General features: G+C 43.0%; 2 protein-coding genes and 1 long non-coding RNA gene across 7 annotated transcripts in view; 2 read left to right on the top strand and 1 right to left on the bottom strand.

Annotated features, from left to right (window-relative positions):
- The window catches only part of fhod1 (formin homology 2 domain containing 1), a 238,719-nt gene extending 233,837 nt beyond the window's left edge, over positions 1-4,882 (bottom strand). For 2 of the 4 annotated variants that reach the window (XM_071400433.1, XM_071400435.1), the window contains exon 1: positions 4,478-4,882. In XM_071400433.1, the coding sequence (XP_071256534.1) occupies positions 4,478-4,642 (165 nt within the window). In that variant the 5' untranslated portion in view covers positions 4,643-4,882. The remainder of the gene's footprint in view (positions 1-4,477) is intronic. The other 2 variants (XM_071400434.1, XM_071400436.1) reach the window with 1 other exon arrangement.
- Positions 4,883-16,232: 11,350 nt separating this feature from the next.
- LOC139575448 (uncharacterized) lies at positions 16,233-22,282 on the top strand. 2 transcript variants are annotated; one of them, XR_011674948.1, is made up of 2 exons: positions 16,233-16,466; positions 19,828-22,282. It is a non-coding gene; the product is annotated as an uncharacterized lncRNA (long non-coding RNA). The 2 variants fall into 2 exon arrangements; XR_011674947.1 differs by lacking the exon at positions 16,233-16,466 and adding an exon at positions 16,499-17,894.
- Positions 22,283-24,800: 2,518 nt separating this feature from the next.
- The window catches only part of abcc12 (ATP-binding cassette, sub-family C (CFTR/MRP), member 12), a 101,346-nt gene continuing 100,722 nt past the window's right edge, over positions 24,801-25,424 (top strand). The window contains exon 1 of the mRNA XM_071400410.1: positions 24,801-24,956. The gene's annotated coding sequence lies outside the window, so the exon portion shown is untranslated. The remainder of the gene's footprint in view (positions 24,957-25,424) is intronic.

Here is a 25,424-nt window from a genome sequence, read left to right as displayed (position 1 = left end):
TATAGGGCTGGTACCAGACTGGTACATATAGGGCTGGTACCAGACTGGTACATATAGGGCTGGTACCAGACTGGTACATATAGGTCTGGTACATATAGGGCTGGTACCAGACTGGTACATATAGGGCTGGTACCAGACTGGTACATATAGGGCTGGTACCAGACTGGTACATATAGGGCTGGTACCAGACTGGTACATATAGGGCTGGTACATATAGGGCTGCTACCAGACTGGTACATATAGGGCTGGTACCAGACTGGTACATATAGGGCTGCTACCAGACTGGTACATATAGGGCTGGTACCAGACTGGTACATATAGGGCTGGTACCAGACTGGTACATATAGGGCTGGTACCAGACCGGTACATATAGGACTGGGACCAGACTGGTACATACAGGGCTGGTACATATAGGGCTGGTACCAGACTGGTACATATAGGGCTGGTACCAGACTGGTGCATATAGGGCTGGTACATATAGGGCTGGTACCAGACTGGTACATATAGGGCTGGGACCAGACTGGTACATATAGGGCTGGTACATATAGGGCTGCTACCAGACTGGTACATATAGGGCTGGTCCATACAGGGCTGCTACCAGACTGGTACATATAGGGCTGGGACCAGACTGGTACATATAGGGCTGGTACATATAGGGCTGCTACCAGACTGGTACATATAGGGCTGGTCCATACAGGGCTGCTACCAGACTGGTACATATAGGGCTGGTACCAGACTGGTACATATAGGGCTGGTACCAGACTGGTCCATACAGAGCTGGTACCAGACCGGTACATATAGGGCTGGTACCAGACTGGTACATATAGGGCTGGTACATATAGGGCTGGTACCAGACTGGTACATATAGGGCTGGTACATATAGGGCTGGTACCAGACTGGTACATATAGGGCTGGTACCAGACTGGTGCATATAGGGCTGGTACATATAGGGCTGGTACCAGACTGGTACATATAGGGCTGGTACCAGACTGGTACATATAGGGCTGGTACCAGACTGGTCCATACAGAGCTGGTACCAGACCGGTACATATAGGGCTGGTACCAGACTGGTACATATAGGGCTGGTACATATAGGGCTGGTACCAGACTGGTACATATAGGGCTGGTACCAGACTGGTCCATACAGAGCTGGTACCAGACCGGTACATATAGGGCTGGTACCAGACTGGTACATATAGGGCTGGTACATATAGGGCTGGTACCAGACTGGTCCATATAGGGCTGGTACCAGACTGGTACATATTGGGCTGGTACCAGACTGGTACATATAGGGCTGGTACCAGACTGGTACATATAGGGCTGGTACCAGACTGGTCCATACAGGGCTGGGATCTGCAGCATATCTTGTGTTTACAGATCCCACCCTTTCCTTTCCTTGGGTATTAACTCCACTTAGACTAAACTGACATCCAGGGAGGAAGTGGGGGGTCAGAGGGTATCAAAACACCTTCTGTAACAGGAAACACTTTCCCATAATAAACTAAACAAACTAAAACGAAGAACAGAGAAAAAAAACTTTAAAAGTTATTAAGTTTATTATTATGTTGAAATAATAAACACAAATTCCCACAAAAAAAGAAACTATAATGAACAGAGAATAAAAAACCCTTCTCGTTGTTTCATCCTTCAACGTTGAAATAACTGTTAGACTCATTTATCTGATACAAGACAAGTTCTGACAATACGGACATTTCCACGCTCTCTAACAGCCCGGGAAGTATCTGTTTACATCCTCAGATGGGACCCTATTCCCTACATAGTGCACTACTGTTGACCAGAGCCCTATGGCACCCTATTCCCTACATAGTGCACTACTGTTGACCAGAGCCCTATGGCACCCTATTCCCTACATAGTGCTCTACTGTTGACCAGAGCCCTATGGCACACTATTCCCTACATAGTGCACTACTGTTGACCAGAGCCCTATGGCTCCCTATTCCCCACATAGTGCACTACTGTTGACCAGAGCCCTATGGCACCCTATTCCCTACGTAGTGCACTACTGTTGACCAGAGCCCTATGGAACCCTATTCCCTACGTAGTGCACTACTGTTGACCAGAGCCCTATGGCACCCTATTCCCTACGTAGTGCACTACTGTTGACCAGAGCCCTATGGCACCCTATTCCCTACATAGTGCACTACTGTTGACCAGAGCCCTATGGCACCCTATTCCCTACGTAGTGCACTACTGTTGACCAGAGCCCTATGGCACCCTATTCCCTACATAGTGCACTACTGTTGACCAGAGCCCTATGGCACCCTATTCCCTACGTAGTGCACTACTGTTGACCAGAGCCCTATGGCACCCTATTCCCTACATAGTGCACTACTGTTGACCAGAGCCCTATGGCACCCTATTCCCTACGTAGTGCACTACTGTTGACCAGAGCCCTATGGCACCCTATTCCCTACATAGTGCACTACTGTTGACCAGAGCCCTATGGCACCCTATTCCCTACGTAGTGCACTACTGTTGACCAGAGCCCTTAGAGTAGAGCACTATACAGGGCATAGGGTGCCATTTGGGATGATTAGCTCTCACCCCGGGGCAAGGGAGTGATTAGGTTGATTTGTTTAAGGAATGTTTTTGAAGGAGACAAGCAGTCTCTAGTTCTTAATCACGGAGGAGAAACACCTTCTAACCCTTCTGTGTTAACCCCTAACCCCTCTGTGTTAACCCTAACCCCTCTGTGTTAACCCCTCTGTGTTAACCCTAACCCCTCTGTGTTAACCCCTAACCCCTCTGTGTTAACCCTAACCCCTCTGTGTTAACCCCTCTGTGTTAACCCTAACCCCTCTGTGTTAACCCTAACCCCTCTGTGTTAACCCCTAACCCCTCTGTGTTAACCCTAACCCCTCTGTGTGTTAACCCCTAACCCCTCTGTGTTAACCCTAACCCCTCTGGGTTAACCCCTAACCCCTCTGTGTTAACCCCTAACCCCTCTGTGTTAACCCTAACCCCTCTGTGTTAACCCCTAACCCCTCTGTGTTAACCCTAACCCCTCTGTGTTAACCCTAACCCCTCTGTGTTAACCCTAACCCCTCTGTGTTAACCCTAACCCCTCTGTGTTAACCCTAACCCCTCTGGGTTAACCCTAACCCCTCTGGGTTAACCCCTAACCCCTCTGGGTTAACCCCTAACCCCTCTGGGTTAACCCCTAACCCCTCTGTGTTAACCCCTAACCCCTCGGTGTTAACCCTAACCCCTCGGTGTTAACCCTAACCCCTCGGTGTTAACCCTAACCCCTCGGTGTTAACCCTAACCCCTCTGTGTTAACCCTAACCCCTCTGTGTTAACCCCTAACCCCTCTGTGTTAACCCCTAACCCCTCTGTGTTAACCCCTAACCCCTCTGTGTTAACCCCTAACCCCTCTGTGTTAACCCCTAACCCCTCTGTGTTAACCCCTAACCCCTCTGTGTTAACCCCAACCCCTCTGTGTTAACCCCAACCCCTCTGTGTTAACCCCTAACCCCTCTGTGTTAACCCCTAACCCCTCTGTGTTAACCCCTAACCCCTCTGTGTTAACCCCTAACCCCTCTGTGTTAACCCTAACCCCTCTGTGTTAACCCCTAACCCCTCTGTGTTAACCCCTAACCCCTCTGTGTTAACCCCTAACCCCTCTGTGTTAACCCCTAACCCCTCTGTGTTAACCCTAACCCCTCTGTGTTAACCCCTAACCCCTCTGTGTTAACCCCTAACCCCTCTGTGTTAACCCCTAACCCCTCTGTGTTAACCCTAACCCCTCTGTGTTAACCCCTAACCCCTCTGTGTTAACCCCTAACCCCTCTGTGTTAACCCTAACCCCTCTGTGTTAACCCCTAACCCCTCTGTGTTAACCCCTAACCCCTCTGTGTTAAGCCTAACCCCTCTGTGTTAACCCTAACCCCTCTGTGTTAACCCCAACCCCTCTGTGTTAACCCCTAACCCCTCTGTGTTAACCCTAACCCTGTCTAACCCCTCTGTGTTAACCCTAACCCCTCTGTGTTGACCCTAAGGTTAATAGTGTTAACCCTAAGGTTAACACAGAGGGTTTGGAAGGGGGTTAAATCAACATTTGCATTTGAGCCAAATACGTGTTTCTGTTTAAATCAACAACGTTCAGCAAACTAGAGGATGAAACTGTCCTTGATCAACTACCTATAATCATTCACCTGCATGTTCAAGTTTAGATAACTTTCCCAAGGTAACTTTATTACTTTATATTCATTTATCAAGGCTACCTTCTTTTTGAAATATGCAATAACTGGACTGTCAATAAAGTACTGGTAGGCTCCTTTTGACAAGGATACCCCCCCGTCTTGTGGATGACATGACCATGGACGTCAGCCTGTCAATCACCATGGGGGATCACACCTGTGCAGGTAGACTGCTCGTGGCTTCAGCATATTTTCCCCGAACGCACCAAGTTATTTTAGAAAGAGGACGAGGCTGTCCAATTTTTAAAGAAACGTACCTTCAGCGGCGCCTCCAGGAGTTTGTGAACCCCGGCGATCTGCTCAATCAAAGCGGTGTTTTCGTCCAGATCATAGGGCGGCGGTCTCCGTGGCTCCGGGAAGTTGGTGCAGACGAACGGGTCCGAGTCCTCCAAGTACTGCACTCGGCAGGTTATAATGGCCATGGTTTTGCCTCTGCCGACTGGGATAACGTTTCTCTACTGTCAGTCGCGGTGTAGAGCTGTGGCCCTGCGGATATATTCCCCTTGTCCTAAACTTCCATTTAAAATAAAGGAGAAAAAAGTGTCAACTTCTTCTTCGCCGCTTGACGCGCGCTCTCTGGGTTAAAGGGAAACTGTTGCTGTACAGAACACAACAGCGGACAACCCCTCGCGGTGGCCGTGTGACGTCAGGTATCAGGAAGCGGTGTTGGAATTGCTGCTGGAAGTTGAAAATGAGTGACTCATGAGATGGAAATAGACTGAGCTACATCCGGCACAGTAGTTAAACTGACACGATTCAAACTGCTATTTCGGCGGAAAACATCAACTTACTAAACACTTTGGAGAAGAAAAAAATGGTGTGCGAAGCCTAATATTAACCGAGGAATCGATTATTGATAGTCTAATTAGGTATGCTAATATTTTTGCTCATTTGTTAATTAACACCCGCCAATTAAAACTGTTAATGTTAGATCCGTTCCCAAGTAATTAGGATTAACAATGACAATGATAGAGCGCCCTCTGCTGGAATGACTGTGAAGTGGACATTTAATCTGCCTTGTAGGCCTTTTTATTTTATAAAAAAATACATATGAACACAACAAATACAAAAACAGAAATATACAAACAATAGTACATAAACCTAACAGACAGGGGTATTACATATCGAGATACATTTTCAATTGGTCAAGAAGTTTTATGGTGCGTATTGCTTTTATGTTTTTACATTAACTGATCATTTCTAAATCATATTTAAATTCTATCTTAAATAATGTGAAGAGGGGTTTGTCCACTTCATTTTATGGATAAAGAATCTTCCATGAAAGATAAACACATTAACAATGAAAGTTAAATCAGGGTCCATATCATTTGGATCACAATAACACATAATAACAGTCTCTCAGATTAACATTAATAGTATTTTCTTTTAAAATAAAATCTTCTAACTCACTCCAACATCTTCTGACTCACTCCAACATCTTCTGACTCACTCCAATATCTTCTGACTTACTCCAACATCTTCTAACTCACTCCAACATCTTCTAACTCACTCCTCACTCCAACATCTTCTGACTCACTCCAACATCTTCTAACTCACTCCAACATCTTCTGACTCACTCCAACATCTTCTATCTCACTCCAACATCTTCTAACTCACTCCAACATCTTCTAACTCACTCCAACATCTTCTAACTCACTCCAACAACTTCTGACTCACTCCAACATCTTCTAACTCACTCCAACATCTTCTGACTCACTCCAACATCTTCTGACTCACTCCAACATCTTCTAACTCATTCCAACATCTTCTGACTCACTCCAACATCTTCTAACTCACTCCAACATCTTCTAACTCACTCCAACATCTTCTGACTCACTCCAACATCTTCTGACTCCCTCCAACATCTTCTAACTCACTCCAACATCTTCTGATATAAGAACAGTCCCAAAATAAATGATCAAGAGTTTCTGTGTCACAACCACAAAATAAACATTTATTTTCAATAGATATTTTAAATCTGTGGATAATAAAGGTCTTTACAGGGTAGATTCTATGAATGAGTTTGTATGACACTTCTTTCACCTTATTAGATTTACAATATTTACCGGACAACAACGAGACTTTGTTCCAGGTCACTTGTCCTAGGGCTGCATTCCAGTTCACTTGTCCTAGGGCTGTAATTCCAGTTCACTTGTCCTAGGGCTGTATTCCAGTTCACTTGTCCTAGGGCTGCATTCCAGTTCACTTGTCCTAGGGCTGTAATTCCAGTTTACTTGTCCTAGGGCTGTAATTCCAGTTCACTTGTCCTAGGGCTGTATTCCATTTCACTTGTCCTAGGGCTGTAATTCCAGTTCACTTGTCCTAGGGCTGTATTCCAGTTCACTTGTCCTAGGGCTGTAATTCCAGTTCACTTGTCCTAGGGCTGTAATTCCAGTTCACTTGTCCTAGGGCTGTATTCCAGTTCACTTGTCCTAGGGCTGCATTCCAGTTCACTTGTCCTAGGGCTGTAATTCCAGTTTACTTGTCCTAGGGCTGTAATTCCAGTTCACTTGTCCTAGGGCTGTATTCCATTCCACTTGTCCTAGGGCTGTAATTCCAGTTCACTTGTCCTAGGGCTGTATTCCAGTTCACTTGTCCTAGGGCTGTAATTCCAGTTCACTTGTCCTAGGGCTGCATTCCAGTTTACTTGTCCTAGGGCTGTAATTCCAGTTCACTTGTCCTAGGGCTGTATTCCAGTTCACTTGTCCTAGGGCTGCATTCCAGTTCACTTGTCCTAGGGCTGTATTCCATTCCACTTGTCCTAGGGCTGTAATTCCAGTTCACTTGTCCTAGGGCTGTAATTCCAGTTTACTTGTCCTAGGGCTGTAATTCCAGTTCACTTGTCCTAGGGCTGCATTCCAGTTCACTTGTCCTAGGGCTGTATTCCAGTTCACTTGTCCTAGGGCTGTATTCCAGCTCACTTGTCCTAGGGCTGTATTCCAGTTGACTTGTCCTAGGGCTGTAATTCCAGTTCACTTGTCCTAGGGCTGTAATTCCAGTTTACTTGTCCTAGGGCTTTATTCCAGTTAACTTGTCCTAGGGCTGTTATTCCAGTTCACTTGTCCTAGGGCTGTAATTCCAGTTTACTTGTCCTAGGGCTGTATTCCAGCTCACTTGTCCTAGGGCTGTATTCCAGTTCACTTATCCTAGGGCTGTAATCCAGTTCACTTGTCCTAGGGCTGTAATTCCAGTTCACTTGTCCTAGGGCTGTAATTCCAGTTCACTTGTCCTAGGGCTTTATTCCAGGTCACTTGTCCTAGGGCTGTAATTCCAGCTCACTTGTCCTAGGGCTGTAATTCCAGCTCACTTGTCCTAGGGCTGTAATTCCAGTTCACTTGTCCTAGGGCTGTAATTCCAGCTCACTTGTCCTAGGGCTGTAATTCCAGCTCACTTGTCCTAGGGCTGTAATTCCAGTTCACTTGTCCTAGGGCTGTAATTCCAGCTCACTTGTCCTAGGGCTGTAATTCCAGCTCACTTGTCCTAGGGCTGTAATTCCAGTTCACTTGTCCTAGGGCTGTAATTCCAGTACATTTTAGCAGAGGGAATAGTAACATATTGACAATGTTTTCTAATATATACATGTTATTACATGTACAGTTTAAAAACGTCAGTTCCTTCTAGTTGTATTGAGGCTATAAAATCCTCAACAGTTGCACTTGGAGTATTGTAATATTCTCCTAAGAGAAGAAGAGCAGCTTTAGGGACACAGCGCTATATGATACCTAGTCAGCTCTTTCAGTAGTTTAGTTGGAATAGGGTCCAGTATGCAGCTTGAAGGTTAAGAGGCCAAGTCTATTTTCGTCAATGTGTCAAGAGATATAGTATTAAAACACTTGAGTGTTTCCCTTGATCATAGATCCTGGCAGAGTTGTGCAAACTCAGGACAGCTAAGCTTTGGAGGAATACGTAGATTTAAAGAGGAGTCCATAATTTGCTTTCTAATGATCATGATCTTTTCCTCAAAGAAGTTCATGAATTTATTACTGCTGAAGTGAAAGCCATCCTCTCTTGGGGAATGCTGCTATTTAGTTAGCTTTGCGACAGTATCAAAAATAAATGTTGGATTGTTCTTATTTTCCTCAATTAAGTTGGAAAAGTAGGATGATCGAGCAGCAGTGAGGGCTCTTCGATACTGCACGGTACTGTCTTTCCAAGCTAGTCGGAAGACTTCCAGTTTGGTGTGGCGCCATTTCTGTTCCAATCTTCTGGAAGCTTGCTTCAGAGCTCGGGTATTTTCTGTATACCAGGGAGCTAGTTTCTTATGACAAATGTTTTTAGTTTTTAGGGGAGCGACTGCATCTGGGGTATTGCGCAAGGTTAAATTGAGTTCCTCAGTTAGGTGGTTAACCGATTTTTGTCCTCTGACATCCTTGGGTAGGCAGAAGGAGTCTGGAAGGGCATCTAGGAATTTTTGGGTTGTCTGAGAATTTACAGCATGACTTTTGATGCTCCTTGGTTGGCGTTTGAACAGATTATTTGTTGCGATTGCAAACGTAATAAAATGGTGGTCCGATAATCCAGGATTATGAGGAAAAACATTAAGATCTACAACATTTATTCCATGGGACAAAACTAGGTCCAGAGTATGACTGTGGCAGTGAGTAGGTCCAGAGACATGTTGGACAAAACCCACTGAGTCGATGAAAGCCTTTTGGAGTGGGTCTGTGGACTTTTCCATGTGAATATTAAAATCACCAAAAATGTGAATATTATCTGCCATGACTACAAGGTCCGATAGGAATTCAGGGAACTCAGTGAGGAACGCTGTATATGGCCCAGGAGGCCTGTAAACAGTAGCTATAAAAAGTGATTGAGTAGGCTGCATAGATTTCATGACTAGAAGCTCAAAAGACAAAAACACAGTCGTTTTCTTTTTTGTAAATTGAAATTTGCTGTCGTAAATGTTAGCAACACCTCCGCCTTTGCGGGATGCACGGGGGATATGGTCATTAGTGTAACCAGGAGGTGAGGCCTCATTTAACACAGTAAATTCATCAGGCTTAAGCCATGTTTCAGTCAGGCCAATCACATCAAGATTATGATCAGTGATTAGTTCATTGACTATGACTGCCTTTGAAGTGAGGGATCTAACATTAAGTAGCCCTATTTTGAGATGTGAGGTATCACGATTTCTTTCAATAATGGCGGGAATGGAGGAGGTCTTTATCCTAGTGAGATTGCTAAGGCGAACACCGCCATGTTTAGTTTTGCCCAACCTAGGTCGAGGCACAGACACAGTCTCAATGGGGATGGCTGAGCTGACTACACTGACTATGCTAGTGGCAGACTCCACTAAGCTGGCAGGTTGGCTAACAGCCTGCTGCCTGGCCTGCACCCTATTTCATTGTGGAGCTAGAGGAGTTAGAGCCCTGTCTATGTTTGTAGATAAGATGAGAGCACCCCTCCAGCTAGGATGGAGTCCGTCACTCCTCAGCAGGTCAGGCTTGGTCCTGTTTGTGGGTGAGTCCCAGAAAGAGGGCCAATTATCTACAAATTCTATCTTTTGGGAGGGGCAGAAAACAGTTTTCAACCAGCGATTGAGTTGTGAGACTCTGCTGTAGAGCTCATCACTCCCCCTAACTGGGAGGGGCCAGAGACTCTGCTGTAGAGCTCATCACTCCCCCTAACTGGGAGGGGCCAGAGACTCTGCTGTAGAGCTCATCACTCCCCCTAACTGGGAGGGGCCAGAGACTCTGCTGTAGAGCTCATCACTCCCCCTAACTGGGAGGGGCCAGAGACTCTGCTGTAGAGCTCATCACTCCCCCTAACTGGGAGGGGGCCAGAGACTCTGCTGTAGAGCTCATCACTCCCCCTAACTGGGAGGGGCCAGAGACTCTGCTGTAGAGCTCATCACTCCCCCTAACTGGGAGGGGCCAGAGACGATTACTCGATGTCGACACATCTTTCTAGCTGATTTACAGGCTGAAGCTATGTTGTGCTTGGTGACCTCTGACTGTTTCATCCTAACATCGTTGGTGCCGACGTGGATAACAATATCTCTATACTCTCTACACTCGCCAGTTTTAGCTTTAGCCAGCACCATCTTCAGATTAGCCTTAACGTCGGTAGCCCCGCCCCCTGGTAAACAGTGTATGGTCGCTGGATGATTCGTTTTAAGTCTAATACTGCGGGTAATGGAGTTGCCAATGAGTAGGGTTTTCAATTTGTCAGAGCTAATGGTGGGAGGCTTCGGCGTCTCAGACCCCGTAACGGGAGGAGTAGAGACAAGAGAAAACTCAGACTCAGACTCCGACTCGCTACATAATGGGGAGAACCGGTTGAAAGTTTCTGTCGGCTGAATGAGCGACACCGGTTGAGCATTCCTACAGCATTTCCTTCCAGAAGCCATGAGAACGTTGTCCGGCTGCGGAGACCGTGCCTCCAGAAGCCATGAGAACGTTGTCCGGCTGCGGAGACCGTGCCTCCAGAAGCCATGAGAACGTTGTCCGGCTGCGGAGACCGTGCCTCCAGAAGCCATGAGAAAGTTGTCCGGCTGCGGAGACCGTGCGAGGGGATTTATACTAACGTTACTATCTGTACTGGAGGCACAGACGCTGTTTCTTCCTTTCCTACACTGAAATTACTTAGTGGTTTCTTTGCAGCAATTCGACCATGAAGGCCTGATTCACACAGTCTCCTCTGAACAGTTGACGTTGAGATGTGTCTGTTACTTGAACTCTGAAACATTTATTTGGGCTGCAATTTCTGAGGCTGGTAACTCTAATGAACTTATTCTCTGCAGCAGAGGTAACTCTGGGTCTTCCTTTCCTGTGGCGGTCCTCGTGAGAGGCAGTTTCATCATAGCGATTGATGGTTTATGCGACTGCACTTGAAGAAACTTTCAAAGTTCTTGAAATTTTCCACATTGACTGACCTTCATGTCTTAAAGTAATGATGGAATGTTGTATAAACTACAGATTGTTGTATAAACTACAGATTGCTGTATAAACTACAGATTGCTGTATAAACTACAGATTGCTGTATAAACTACAGATTGCTGTATAAACTACAGATTGTTGTATAAACTACAGATTGCTGTATAAACTACAGATTGCTGTATAAACTACAGATTGCTGTATAAACTACAGATTGTTGTATAAACTACAGATTGCTGTATAAACTACAGATTGCTGTATAAACTACAGATTGTTGTATAAACTACAGATTGCTGTATAAACTACAGATTGCTGTATAAACTACAGATTGCTGTATAAACTACAGATTGTTGTATATAAACTACAGATTGCTGTATAAACTACAGATTGCTGTATATACTACAGATTGCTGTATAAACTACAGATTGTTGTATATAAACTACAGATTGCTGTATAAACTACAGATTGCTGTATAAACTACAGATTGCTGTATAAACTACAGATTGTTGTATATAAACTACAGATTGCTGTATAAACTATAGATTGCTGTATATACTACAGATTGCTGTATAAACTACAGATTGCTGTATAAACTACAGATTGCTGTATAAACTACAGATTGTCGTATAAACTACAGATTGCTGTATAAACTACAGATTGGTGTATATACTACAGATTGCTGTATAAACTACAGATTGCTGTATAAACTACAGATTGTCGTATAAACTACAGATTGCTGTATAAACTACAGATTGTTGTATAAACTACAGATTGTTGTATATAAACTACAGATTGTTGTATAAACTACAGATTGTTGTATAAACTACAGATTGCTGTATAAACTACAGATTGTTGTATAAACTACAGATTGCTGTATATAAACTACAGATTGTTGTGTAAACTACAGAGTGCTGTATAAACTACAGATTGTTGTATAAACTACAGATTGCTGTATAAACTACAGATTGCTGTATAAACTACAGATTGCTGTATAAACTACAGATTGTTGTATATACTACAGATTGCTGTATATACTACAGATTGCTGTATATACTACAGATTGCTGTATAAACTACAGATTGCTGTATAAACTACAGATTGCTGTATAAACTACAGATTGCTGTATATACTACAGATTGCTGTATAAACTACAGATTGCTGTATAAACTACAGATTGTTGTATAAACTATAGATTGCTGTATAAACTACAGATTGCTGTATAAACTACAGATTGTCGTATATACTACAGATTGCTGTATAAACTACAGATTGTTGTATAAACTACAGATTGTTGTATAAACTACAGATTGCTGTATAAACTACAGATTGTTGTATAAACTACAGATTGCTGTATAAACTACAGATTGTCGTATATACTACAGATTGCTGTATAAACTACAGATTGCTGTATAAACTACAGATTGTCGTATATACTACAGATTGCTGTATAAACTACAGATTGTTGTATATAAACTACAGATTGTTGTATAAACTACAGATTGTTGTATAAACTACAGATTGCTGTATAAACTACAGATTGCTGTATAAACTACAGATTGTCGTATATACTACAGATTGCTGTATAAACTACAGATTGTTGTATAAACTACAGATTGCTGTATAAACTACAGATTGCTGTATATACTATACGCCAGGTGTGTAAAATAAATCTAGCTGGAGCTGGTCTGAGCTGCTGCCCCCCCCCCACTATGAACTTAATGCTGATTTGCTGAGGTTCTGACTCAACAGATGCTTCTCAGTCTAGGACTTTTACTATCTTCCTCACCACATAGTATGAACACACAGATAGTGTTTTACTATCTTCCTCACCACATAGTATGAACACACAGATAGTGTTTTGGTCCAATAGGAAGGAACTGTATGTTTCTAATGGAAGGAGACAGACAGTCAGGTCCATAATGATTCCCTTCATAAAGATGAGCATAAAACAATACTGTATAAAATAAATAATAATAATAAAATAAATAATACAAATACCGAGCTATATTGTACAGCAAAAAAAAGAGAAAGAAAGGGGGGACAATTTTGTTTTAACAAGTAATAAAATAAACTTATAAAAAGATAGGTGTTAAAAATGATTGGCACCCCTGTTTTCAGGACTTTGTGCACCTTCCTCTTGCGAGGATAACACCACAGCCTTTTTCTGTTCTCTGAGATTGGACAACACATTTGGGAGGGATCTTAGACCGTTCGTTCATACAGAATCTTTCCAAACGTCTGATATCCTTCGGTCAGGGCTTACAGACTGCCCTCTTCATTTCAAACCATAGGTTTATATAGGGAATAGGGCTCTGGTCTGAAGAATTGCACTATATATGGGATAGGGCTCTGGTCTAAAGTAGTGCACTATATAGTGAGTAGGGCTTTGGTCTGAAGTAGTGCACTATCTAGGGAATAGGGCTCTGGTCTAAAGTAGTGTCCTATATAGGGAGTAGGGCTCTGGTCTATAGTAGTACCACTATATAGGGAACAGGGCTCTGGTCTAAAGTAGTGTACTATATAGGGAGTAGGGCTCTGGTCTATAGTAGTACCACTATATAGGGAATAGGGCTCTGGTCTATAGTAGTACCACTATATAGGGAATAGGGCTCTGCTCTATAGTAGTACCACTATATAGGGAATAGGGCTCTGGTCTATAGTAGTACCACTATATAGGGAATAGGGCTCTGGTCTATAGTAGTGCCACTATATAGGGAATAGGGCTCTGGTCTATAGTAGTACCACTATATAGGGAATAGGGCTCTGGTCTATAGTAGTACCACTATATAGGGAATAGGGCTCTGGTCTATAGTAGTACGACTATATAGGGAATAGGGTTCTGGTCTATAGTAGTACCACTATATAGGGAATAGGGCTCTGGTCTATAGTAGTACCACTATATAGGGAATAGGGCTCTGGTCTATAGTAGTACCACTATATAGGGAATAGGGCTCTGGTCTATAGTAGTACCACTATATAGGGAATAGGGCTCTGGTCTATAGTAGTGCACTATATAGGGAATAGGGCTCTGGTCTATAGTAGTACCACTATATAGGGAATAGGGCTCTGGTCTATAGTAGTACCACTATATAGGGAATAGGGCTCTGGTCTAAAGTAGTATCACTATATTGGGAATAGGGCTCTGGTCAATAGTAGTAACACTATATAGGGAATAGGGCTCTGGTCTATAGTAGTACCACTATATAGGGAATAGGGCTCTGGTCTATAGTAGTACCACTATATAGGGAATAGGGCTCTGGTCTATAGTAGTACACTATATAGGGAATAGGGCTCTGGTCTATAGTAGTACCACTATATAGGGAATAGGGCTCTGGTCTATAGTAGTACCACTATATAGGGAATAGGGCTCTGGTCTATAGTAGTGTACTATATAGGGAGTAGGGCTCTGGTCTATAGTAGTACCACTATATAGGGAATAGGGCTCTGGTCTATAGTAGTACCACTATATAGGGAATAGGGCTCTGGTCTATAATAGTACCACTATATAGGGAATAGGGCTCTGGTCTGAAGAATTGCACTATATATGGGATAGGGCTCTGGTCTAAAGTAGTGCACTATATAGGGAATAGGGCTCTGGTCTATAGTAGTACCACTATATAGGGAATAGGGCTCTGGTCTGAAGAATTGCACTATATATGGGATAGGGCTCTGGTCTAAAGTAGTGCACTATATAGTGAGTAGGGCTTTGGTCTGAAGTAGTGCACTATATAGGGAATAGGGCTCTGGTCTAAAGTAGTGCCCTATATAGGGAGTAGGGCTCTGGTCTATAGTAGTACCACTATATAGGGAATAGGGCTCTGGTCTATAGTAGTACCACTATATAGGGAATAGGGCTCTGGTCTATAGTAGTACCACTATATAGGGAATAGGGCTCTGGTCTATAGTAGTACCACTATATAGGGAATAGGGCTCTGGTCTATAGTAGTGCACTATATAGGGAATAGGGCTCTGGTCTATAGTAGTACCACTATATAGGGAATAGGGCTCTGGTCTATAGTAGTACCACTATATAGGGAATAGGGCTCTGGTCTAAAGTAGTATCACTATATTGGGAATAGGGCTCTGGTCAATAGTAGTAACACTATATAGGGAATAGGGCTCTGGTCTATAGTAGTAACACTATATAGGGAATAGGGCTCTGGTCTATAGTAGTACCACTATATAGGGAATAGGGCTCTGGTCTATAGTAGTACACTATATAGGGAATAGGGCTCTGGTCTATAGTAGTACCACTATATAGGGAATAGGGCTCTGGTCTATAGTAGTACCACTATATAGGGAATAGGGCTCTGGTCTATAGTAGTGTACTATATAGGGAGTAGGGCTCTGGTCTATAGTAGTACCACTATATAGGGAATAGGGCTCTGGTCTATAGTAGTACCACTATATAGGGAATAGGGCTCTGGTCTATAATAGTACCACTATATAGGGAATAGGGCTCTGGTCTGAAGAATTGCACTATATATGGGATAGGGCTCTGGTCTAAAGTAGTGCACTATATAGGGAATAGGGCTCTGGTCTATAGTAGTACCACTATATAGGGAATAGGGCTCTGGTCTGAAGAATTGCACTATATATGGGATAGGGCTCTGGTCTAAAGTAGTGCACTATATAGTGAGTAGGGCTTTGGTCTGAAGTAGTGCACTATATAGGGAATAGGGCTCTGGTCTAAAGTAGTGCCCTATATAGGGAGTAGGGCTCTGGTCTATAGTAGTACCACTATATAGGGAATAGGGCTCTGGTCTATAGTAGTACCACTATATAGGGAATAGGGCTCTGGTCTATAGTAGTACCACTATATAGGGAATAGGGCTCTGGTCTAAAGTAGTACCACTATATAGGGAATAGGGCTCTGGTCTATAGTAGTACCACTATATAGGGAATAGGGCTCTGGTCTATAGTAGTACCACTATATAGGGAATAGGGCTCTGGTCTATAGTAGTACCACTATATAGGGAATATGGTGCCATTTGAATCACACATAAGACAGGAAGTTGACCTTGGTGAGGGTACAGTCCAGAGTGTCTCTGTTTTCCCTCTATAATCAGCACCACAGAGATGTATTATTACAGAAGGAAGTGTCCTGCTACTGGATAGAGATTTACTCTGATATCGTTCCCCGAAGGTAGCAGGAGTATATGAGTAGAGAGAGAGAGAGAGAGAGAGAGAGAGAGAGAGAGAGAGAGAGAGAGAGAGAGAGAGAGAGAGAGAGAGAGAGAGAGAGAGAGAGAGAGAGAGAGAGAGAGAGAGAGAGAGAGAGAGAGAGAGAGAGAGAGAGAGAGAGAGAGAGAGGCAGATTGTACGGAGCTCAAACTGCTTCTCAAACTGTTTCTACACGGACACTTTTGAGGTAATTGAATTTCCTTCATGTATTTACGTTTTTGACAATTTGCATATGTATAGCGGGTAAATGTATTAGTCAGTGTTTTAGGGGAACTTCATTTTGTTTACTGTTTAAGGACGTACTACTACTATCTATACAGACAGCAGACAGAACATATTCTGGTCGAGAAATAGATTGGTTCCTCAGGCTAGGGTTTCCTCTAGTCACATGATGATTCTCATTCAGCTGCTTTGTGTTCCATCCTGTTCTCGTCTGTAGTAAACCCATGTGGATCACATGACCGTTCATTTGGTCCTTTTGTGCTTCTTTTGTGGTCTTTTTTAAAAATCAGCAAGAATGATGAACACGTTATAATTGTGTCTGCCAAGAACAATACAGACAAGAGAGGAAGAGGTGGCTTTTTGTTTTCTCTGAGCGGTGGGTTCAGAATCAAGTTGAGTCTAGCGTGGTTTCATTCTGTTTCAAGTAGGAAATTGTAGAACATTCTATGAACATGGAGCAGGGACATGGATACATGGTGAAAGCAAGCAAGATGGTGATTAAATACATTAGAAAATAAGTTATGGAAGAAACCAAACACTAAAGTGAAAAGATAGCGCAGAACTAAACAGGGAAAGGAGGGTCACTGAAGCTGTACAGCTCAGTACCGTTATATGCTTTTATATGCTAATAAACACTGCCCCCAGGTGGACAAAGGTGGTTATAGATTTAAAAAAAAACTTTTATTGCAATAACTACTGTACAGCCAAGTGAACGTACCACACAGCACGATGTCATAAGAGGACTTGCTTGTTGATTTGATCAATAAAACAAATATTTGTTACTGTTACACATTAGTTACTGTTCCTCTTCTTCCTACAATTCCTTCCCACTGGGCAGAAACGGGTTAAATCAACGTTATTTTCCACGTCATTTCAACCAAAACAATCTATGTGATGAAGTAGAATCAACGTGGAAAACTGATTGGATTTGAAAAAAGTAACCGATTTCGTATTTCCGCCCCCCCCCCCACAACGTTTAACCTAAATCCAACGTCAACTCAACCAAATGGAAATCAAAACTAGACGTTGAACTGAAGTCTGTGCCAAGCGTGGAGTTATTTTACAGGGAAATAAATAAAATATATAGAAAAGCAGAAAAAAAACGATTTATGACTGAAAATGACTGACTGACTTTTTGTTGTAATATCTGTGAGGGGAAACGTGCGTTACGTGATCTTACGCAAACCAGACATGGTATCAATGCCATCATCGCTACTGTATCCCGTAATCAATGGCGCTACTCCGTGACAGTGGATGACGCTCGGTTCATTCTGAGACTAAAGTCGATGTGTCCACTCAACATTACAACACAGCACAGTTCAGGTTGCTGGCCTTAATAATGTACATTGACAGCGAAAACGACAATGTACTGCGACGACATCGGGTGAATCAGGTAGCTTGTTTTACAGTCACTGTATTGGTTGGTTAAAACGCGTGAAATAGATACATATTAACTTATATCGTATAGCTAATACCGCTAGTTTTTCGTAGGTTCCTTGGCTAACAACGTTTGGCTAACTACAGTTGCTGGCTTGGGCTGGTTTTAACCACAATCTGGGATGCTCTAGGAAATTAGATAGACACATATTCAATAGATATTCAACATAATGACTATTCACGCTTGAAAAGTCTCTATAGGCTACACAATGTAGACCTACGGTACCAGTCAAAAGTTTGGACACACCTACTCATTCAAGTGTTTTTCTTAACGTTTTACTATTTTCTACATTGTAGAATAATAGTGAAGACATCAAAACTATGAAATTTATTTTATTTATTTATTTTTATTTTATTTTATTTTAAATAACACATATGGAATCATGTTGTAACCAAACAAAGTGTTCTTCAAAGTAGCCACCCTTTGCCTTGATGACAGCTTTGCACACTCTTGGTATTCTCTCAACCAGCTTCACCTGGAATGCTTTTCAACGGTGTTGATGGAGTTCCCACATATGCTGAGCACTAGTTGGCTGCTTTTCCAACTCATCCCAAACCATCTCAATTGGGTTGAGGTCAGGTGATTGTGGAGGCCAGGTCATCTGATGCAGCACTCCTTCACTCTCCTTCTTGGTCAAATAGCCCTTACACCGCCCGGAGGTGTGTTGGGTCATTTTCCTGTTGGAAAACACATCATAGTCCCATTAAGCGCAAACCAGATGGGATGGCGTATCGCTGCAGAATTCTGTGGTAGCCATGCTGGTTAAGTGTGCCTTTAATTCTAAATAAATCACTGACAGTGTCACCAGCAAAGCACCCCCACACCTTCACACCTCCTCCATGCTTCATGGTGGGAACAACACCTCCTCCTCCATGCTTCACGGTGGGAACAACACCTCCTCCTCCATGCTTCATGGTGGGAACAACACCTCCTCCTCCATGCTTCATGGTGGGAACAACACCTCCTCCTCCACGCTTCATGGTGGGAACAACACCTCCTCCTCCATGCTTCATGGTGGGAACAACACCTCCTCCTCCATGCTTCACGGTGGGAACAACACCTCCTCCTCCATGCTTCACGGTGGGAACAACACCTCCTCCTCCATGCTTCACGGTGTGAACAACACCTCCTCCATGCTTCACGGTGGGAACAACACCTCCTACATGCTTCACGGTGGGACCAACACCTCCTCCTCCATGCTTCACGGTGGGACCAACACCTCCTCCTCCATGCTTCACGGTGGGAACAACACCTCCTCCTCCATGCTTCACGGTGGGAACAACACCTCCTCCTCCATGCTTCACGGTGGGAACAACACCTCCTCCATGCTTCATGGTGGGAACAACACCTCCTCCTCCATGCTTCACGGTGGGAACAACACATGTGGAGATCATCTCCACTGGGATTCTCTGCCTCTAACCCTGTTACAGGGGCTGAGTCACTGGCTTGCTGGTGCTCTTTCATGCCGTCCCTAGGAGGGGTGCGTCTCTTGAGTGGGTTGAGTTACTGACGTGATCTTCCTGTCTGGGTTGGCGCCCCCCCTTGGTTTGTGCTGTGGTGGAGACCTTTGTGGGCTATACTCGGCCTTGTCTCAGGATTGTAAGTTGGTGGTTGAGGATTTCCCTCTAGTGGTGCGGGGGCTGTGCTTTGGCAAAGTGGGTGGGGTTATATCCTTCCTGTTTGGCCCTGTCCGGGGGTTTCTTCGGATGGGGCCACAGTGTCTCCTGACCGCTCCTGTCTCAGCCTCCAGTATTTATGCTGCAGTAGTTTATGTGTCGGGGGGCTAGGGTCAGTTGGTTACCTGGAGTACTTCTCCTGTCTTATCCAGTGTCCTGTGTGAATTTAAGTATGCTCTCTCTAATTCTCTCGTTCTCTCTTTCTCTCTGAGAACCTGAGCCCTAGGACCATACGTCAGGACTACCGGGCATGATGACACCTTGCTGTCCCCAGTCCGCCTGGCCTTGCTGCTATTCCAGTTTCAACTGTTCTGCCTGCGGTTATGGAACCCCTACCTGTCCCAGACCTGCTGTTTTCAACTCTTAATGATCGGCTATGAAAAGCCAACTGAGATTTATTCCTGATTATTATTTGACCATGCTTGTCATTTATGAACATTTTGAAAATCTTGGCTCTCTCTAATTTTCTCCTTCTCTCTTTCTTTCTCTCGGAGGACCTGGGCCCTAGGACCATGCGTCGGGACTGCCGCCCGTGGTGACTCCTTGCTGTCCCCAGTCCGCCTGGCCTTGCTGCTATTCCAGTTTCAGCTGTTCTGCCTGCGGTTATGGAACCGCCACCTGTCCCAGACCTGTTGTTTTTCAACTCTTGATGATCGGCTATGAAAAGCCAACTGAAAATTATTCATGATTATTATTTGACCATGCTTGTCACTTATGAACATTTTTGAACATCTTGGCATAGTTCTGTTATAATCTCCACCCGGCACAGCCAGAAGAGGACTGGCCACCCCTCATAGCCTGGTTCCTCTCTAGGTTTCTTCCTAGGTTTTGGCCTTTCTAGGGAGTTTTTCCTAGCCACCGTGCTTCTACACCTGCATTACTAGCTGTTTGGGGTTTTAGGCTGGGTGTCTGTACAGCACTTCGAGATATTAACTGATGTACGAAGGGCTATATAAAAATAAAATTGATTGATTGATTGATCATCCGTTCACCTACTCTGCATCTCACAAAGACACGGTGGCTGGAACCAAAAATCTCACATTTGGATTCATCAGACCAAAGGACAGATTTTCACCGGTCTAATGTCCATTGCTGATGTTTCTTGGCCCAAGCAAGTCTCTTCTTCTTGTTGGTGTCCTTTTAGTAGTGGTTTCCTTGCAGCAATTCGACCATGACGGTCTGATTCACACAGTCTCCTCTGAACAGTTGATGTTGAGATGTGTCTGTTACTTGAACTCTGTGAAGCATTTATTTGGGCTGCAATATGAGGTGCAGTTAACTCTAATGAACGTATCCTCTGCAGCAGAGGTAACTCTGGGTCTTCCTGTCCTGTGGCTGGTAACTCTAATGAACGTATCCTCTGCAGCAGAGGTAACTCTGGGTCTTCCTGTCCTGTGGCTGGTAACTCTAATGAACGTATCCTCTGCAGCAGAGGTAACTCTGGGTCTTCCTGTCCTGTGGCTGGTAACTCTAATGAACGTATCCTCTGCAGCAGAGGTAACTCTGGGTCTTCCTGTCCTGTGGCTGGTAACTCTAATGAACGTATCCTCTGCAGCAGAGGGAACTCTGGGTCTTCCTGTCCTGTGGCTGGTAACTCTAATGAACGTATCCTCTGCAGCAGAGGGAACTCTGGGTCTTCCTGTCCTGTGGCTGGTAACTCTAATGAACGTATCCTCTGCAGCAGAGGGAACTCTGGGTCTTCCTGTCCTGTGGCTGGTAACTCTAATGAACGTATCCTCTGCAGCAGAGGGAACTCTGGGTCTTCCTGTCCTGTGGCTGGTAACTCTAATGAACGTATCCTCTGCAGCAGAGGGAACTCTGGGTCTTCCTGTCCTGTGGCTGGTAACTCTAATGAACGTATCCTCTGCAGCAGAGGGAACTCTGGGTCTTCCTGTCCTGTGGCTGGTAACTCTAATGAACGTATCCTCTGCAGCAGAGGGAACTCTGGGTCTTCCTGTCCTGTGGCTGGTAACTCTAATGAACGTATCCTCTGCAGCAGAGGTAACTCTGGGTCTTCCTGTCCTGTGGCTGGTAACTCTAATGAACGTATCCTCTGCAGCAGAGGGAACTCTGGGTCTTCCTGTCCTGTGGCTGGTAACTCTAATGAACGTATCCTCTGCAGCAGAGGTAACTCTTGGTCTTCCTGTCCTGTGGCTGGTAACTCTGGGTCTTCCTGTCCTGTGGCGGTCCTCATGAGAGACAGTTTCATCACAGCGCTTGATGGTTTTGCGACTGACCTTCATGTCATTTCTCTTTGCTTATTTGAGCTGTTGTTGACATAATATGGACTTGGTCTTTTACCAAATAGGGCTATCTTCTGTATACCCCCCCTACCTTGTCACAACACAACTGATTGTCTGAAACGCATTAAGAATGAAAGAAATTCCACAAATGAACTTTTAACAAGGCACACCTGTTAATTGAAATGCATTCCCGTTGACTACCTCATGAAGCTGGTTGAGAGAATGCCAAGAGTGTGCAAAGCTGTCATCAAGGCAAAGAGTGGCTACTTTGAAGAATCTAAAATGTAATACATATTTAGATTTGATTCACACCTTTTGTTTGGTTACTACATGATTCCATATGTGTTATGTCATAGTTGTGATGTCTTCAATATTATTCTACAAGGTAGAAAATAGTCAAAATAAAGAAAAACCCTTGAATGAGTAGATGTGTCCAAATTTTTGACTGGTACTGTACCTTGACACGCACGCACGCACACACACACACACACACACACACACACGCATTGAATTTGAATTTCTGTGTTATTTCAGTGTTTCCACCTATGTAACACTGACTCTGGAAAATAATGAAGGATGCAAAGTCACAGTTATAAAATGCGTTTTGTCGTGGTCATCGTGGTCCCTCACCCTCTCACCTACTTTTTAATGTCGCTCATTTGTCTCTTTCAAGTGGCTATTACTCTGTAAATGTTTGACTGAAACGTTAACTTTGACACATTGCATCACGTGCTTTCAGTGAGTGAAGCCTTTGACACAGAGGCAGTGGGGATCCATTGTTTTGACTCCACATATCTCACTCTATAACCTATTGATTTATGACCACGTGTTGGACGGGTGTAGTGGTGCATGAAATATAGACATTATAATATAGACATTATAATATAGACATTATAATATGTTATAGACATTATAATATAATATACACATTATAATATAATATACACATTATAATATAGACATTATATATTATATTAGGTATGTCCTAGCTACAATTCATTAGGTATGTCCTAGCTACAATTCACTAGGTATGTCCTAGATACAATTCATTAGGTTTGTCCTAGATACAATTCATTAGTTATGTCCTAGCTACAATTCATTAGGTATGTCCTAGATACAATTCATTAGGTATGTCCTAGCTACAATTCATTAGGTATGTCCTAGCTACAATTAATTAGGTATGTCCTAGATACAATTCATTAGGTATGTCCTAGCTACAATTCATTAGGTATGTCCTAGATACAATTCATTAGGTTTGTCCTAGATACAATTCATTAGGTTTGTCCTAGATACAATTCATTAGGTATGTCCTAGATACAATTCATTAGGTATGTCCTAGATACAATTCATTAGGTATATCCTAGCTACAATTCATTAGGTATGTCCTAGCTACAATTCATTAGGTATGTCCTAGATACAATTCATTAGGTATGTCCTAGATACAATTCATTAGGTATATCCTAGCTACAATTCATTAGGTATGTCCTAGATACAATTCACTAGGTATGTCCTAGCTACAATTCATTAGGTATGTCCTAGCTACAATTCATTAGGTATGTCCTAGATACAGTTCATTAGGTATGTCCTAGCTACAATTCACTAGGTATGTCCTAGCTACAATTCATTAGGTATGGCCTAGCTACAATTCATTAGGTATGTCCTAGCTACAATTCATTAGGTATGTCCTAGCTACAATTCATTAGGTATGTCCGAGATACAATTCATTAGGTATGTCCTAGCTACAATTCATTAGGTATGTCCTAGCTACAATTCATTAGGTATGTCCTAGATACAATTCATTAGGTTTGTCCTAGCTACAATTCATTAGGTATGTCCTAGCTACAATTCATTAGGTATGTCCGAGATACAATTCATTAGGTATGTCCTAGCTACAATTCATTAGGTATGTCCTAGCTACAATTCATTAGGTATGTCCTAGATACAATTCATTAGGTATGTCCTAGCTACAATTCATTAGGTATGTCCGAGATACAATTCATTAGGTATGTCCTAGCTACAATTCATTAGGTATGTCCTAGCTACAATTCATTAGGTATGTCCTAGATACAATTCATTAGGTATGTCCTAGCTACAATTCATTAGGTATGTCCTAGCTACAATTCATTAGGTATGTCCTAGATACAATTCATTAGGTATGTCCTAGCTACAATTCATTAGGTTTGTCCTAGCTACAATTCATTAGGTATGTCCTAGCTACAATTCATTAGGTATGTCCTAGATACAATTCATTAGGTATGTCCTAGCTACAATTCATTAGGTTTGTCCTAGCTACAATTCATTAGGTATGTCCTAGCTACAATTCATTAGGTATGTCCGAGATACAATTCATTAGGTATGTCCTAGCTACAATTCATTAGGTATGTCCTAGCTACAATTCATTAGGTATGTCCGAGATACAATTCATTAGGTATGTCCTAGATACAATTCATTAGGTATGTCCTAGCTACAATTAATTAGGTATGTCCTAGATACAATTCATTAGGTATGTCCTAGCTACAATTCATTAGGTATGTCCTAGCTACAATTAATTAGGTATGTCCTAGATACAATTCATTAGGTATGTCCTAGCTACAATTCATTAGGTATGTCCTAGCTACAATTCATTAGGTATGTCCTAGATACAATTCATTAGGTATGTCCTAGCTACAATTCATTAGGTATGTCCTAGATACAATTCATTAGGTATGTCCTAGCTACAATTCATTAGGTATGTCCTAGCTACAATTAATTAGGTATGTCCTAGATACAATTCATTAGGTATGTCCTAGCTACAATTCATTAGGTATGTCCTAGCTACAATTCATTAGGTATGTCCTAGATACAAGTATTACAATATCAATGTTCATTTGCATGACAATGAGTCATCACCCCAAATTCCATAATCGTCACAGCCCTACGACAAAGACCTCTGCACAAGCTAACCTTTGAGTCGCCATCAGGTTCAGTGATAGGCACGGGACTGTCTGACTGGAGCACAGGGCACAGGAGCCAAGGTTTCCTAATATAAGCATCCGGATTTAGTTTCAGTGGCTACTACTCTACAAACTGCTCTCTCCTTTCTTCTCTCTACAGCCAAGGTATTGTTATTTAGTTCTTCTTCGTGTTGTTCAAAGCTAAGACAATGTAATGAGGAGGCCTCCCAACCTCCTCCTCTGATCAAAGCTAAACCAGGACGATATGACACTGACTGGTTAAACCTGCCAAGCTAAACAGTCACACGGGTGATGATGTTAGAGCTGTATTTGTGGCTGTATTTGCTAGTCTGTGACTGGATTCTTCACACGGTAAAACTATTATATTGTTTATTGTGACTTAGTAACTTTTTAGTTGTTGTTTTTAAATAAGTTGTAAAAGAAAAAGCACAGATGGAAATGACGAGTGGAACATTTTAAACAATTTTTTAGCTTAAAAAAAAAAATGTTAAACATGAAATGAAAGTTAGTCCACTTGTCATGACAGTGTGTGTTTTGTCACAGTTGAATGGTTTTGTAATTGAAGTGTTTTATGGGAAATCAGGCAGTTGTAAATAGATCGATCGTCTGCGT

The sequence above is a fragment of the Salvelinus alpinus genome, chromosome 5, assembly GCF_045679555.1.
Source record: "Salvelinus alpinus chromosome 5, SLU_Salpinus.1, whole genome shotgun sequence".
NCBI classification, from domain to species: Eukaryota; Metazoa; Chordata; class Actinopteri; order Salmoniformes; family Salmonidae; genus Salvelinus; species Salvelinus alpinus.
Note: the sequence above shows the minus strand (reverse complement) of the source record. Positions and strands in the feature narration are given on the sequence as shown.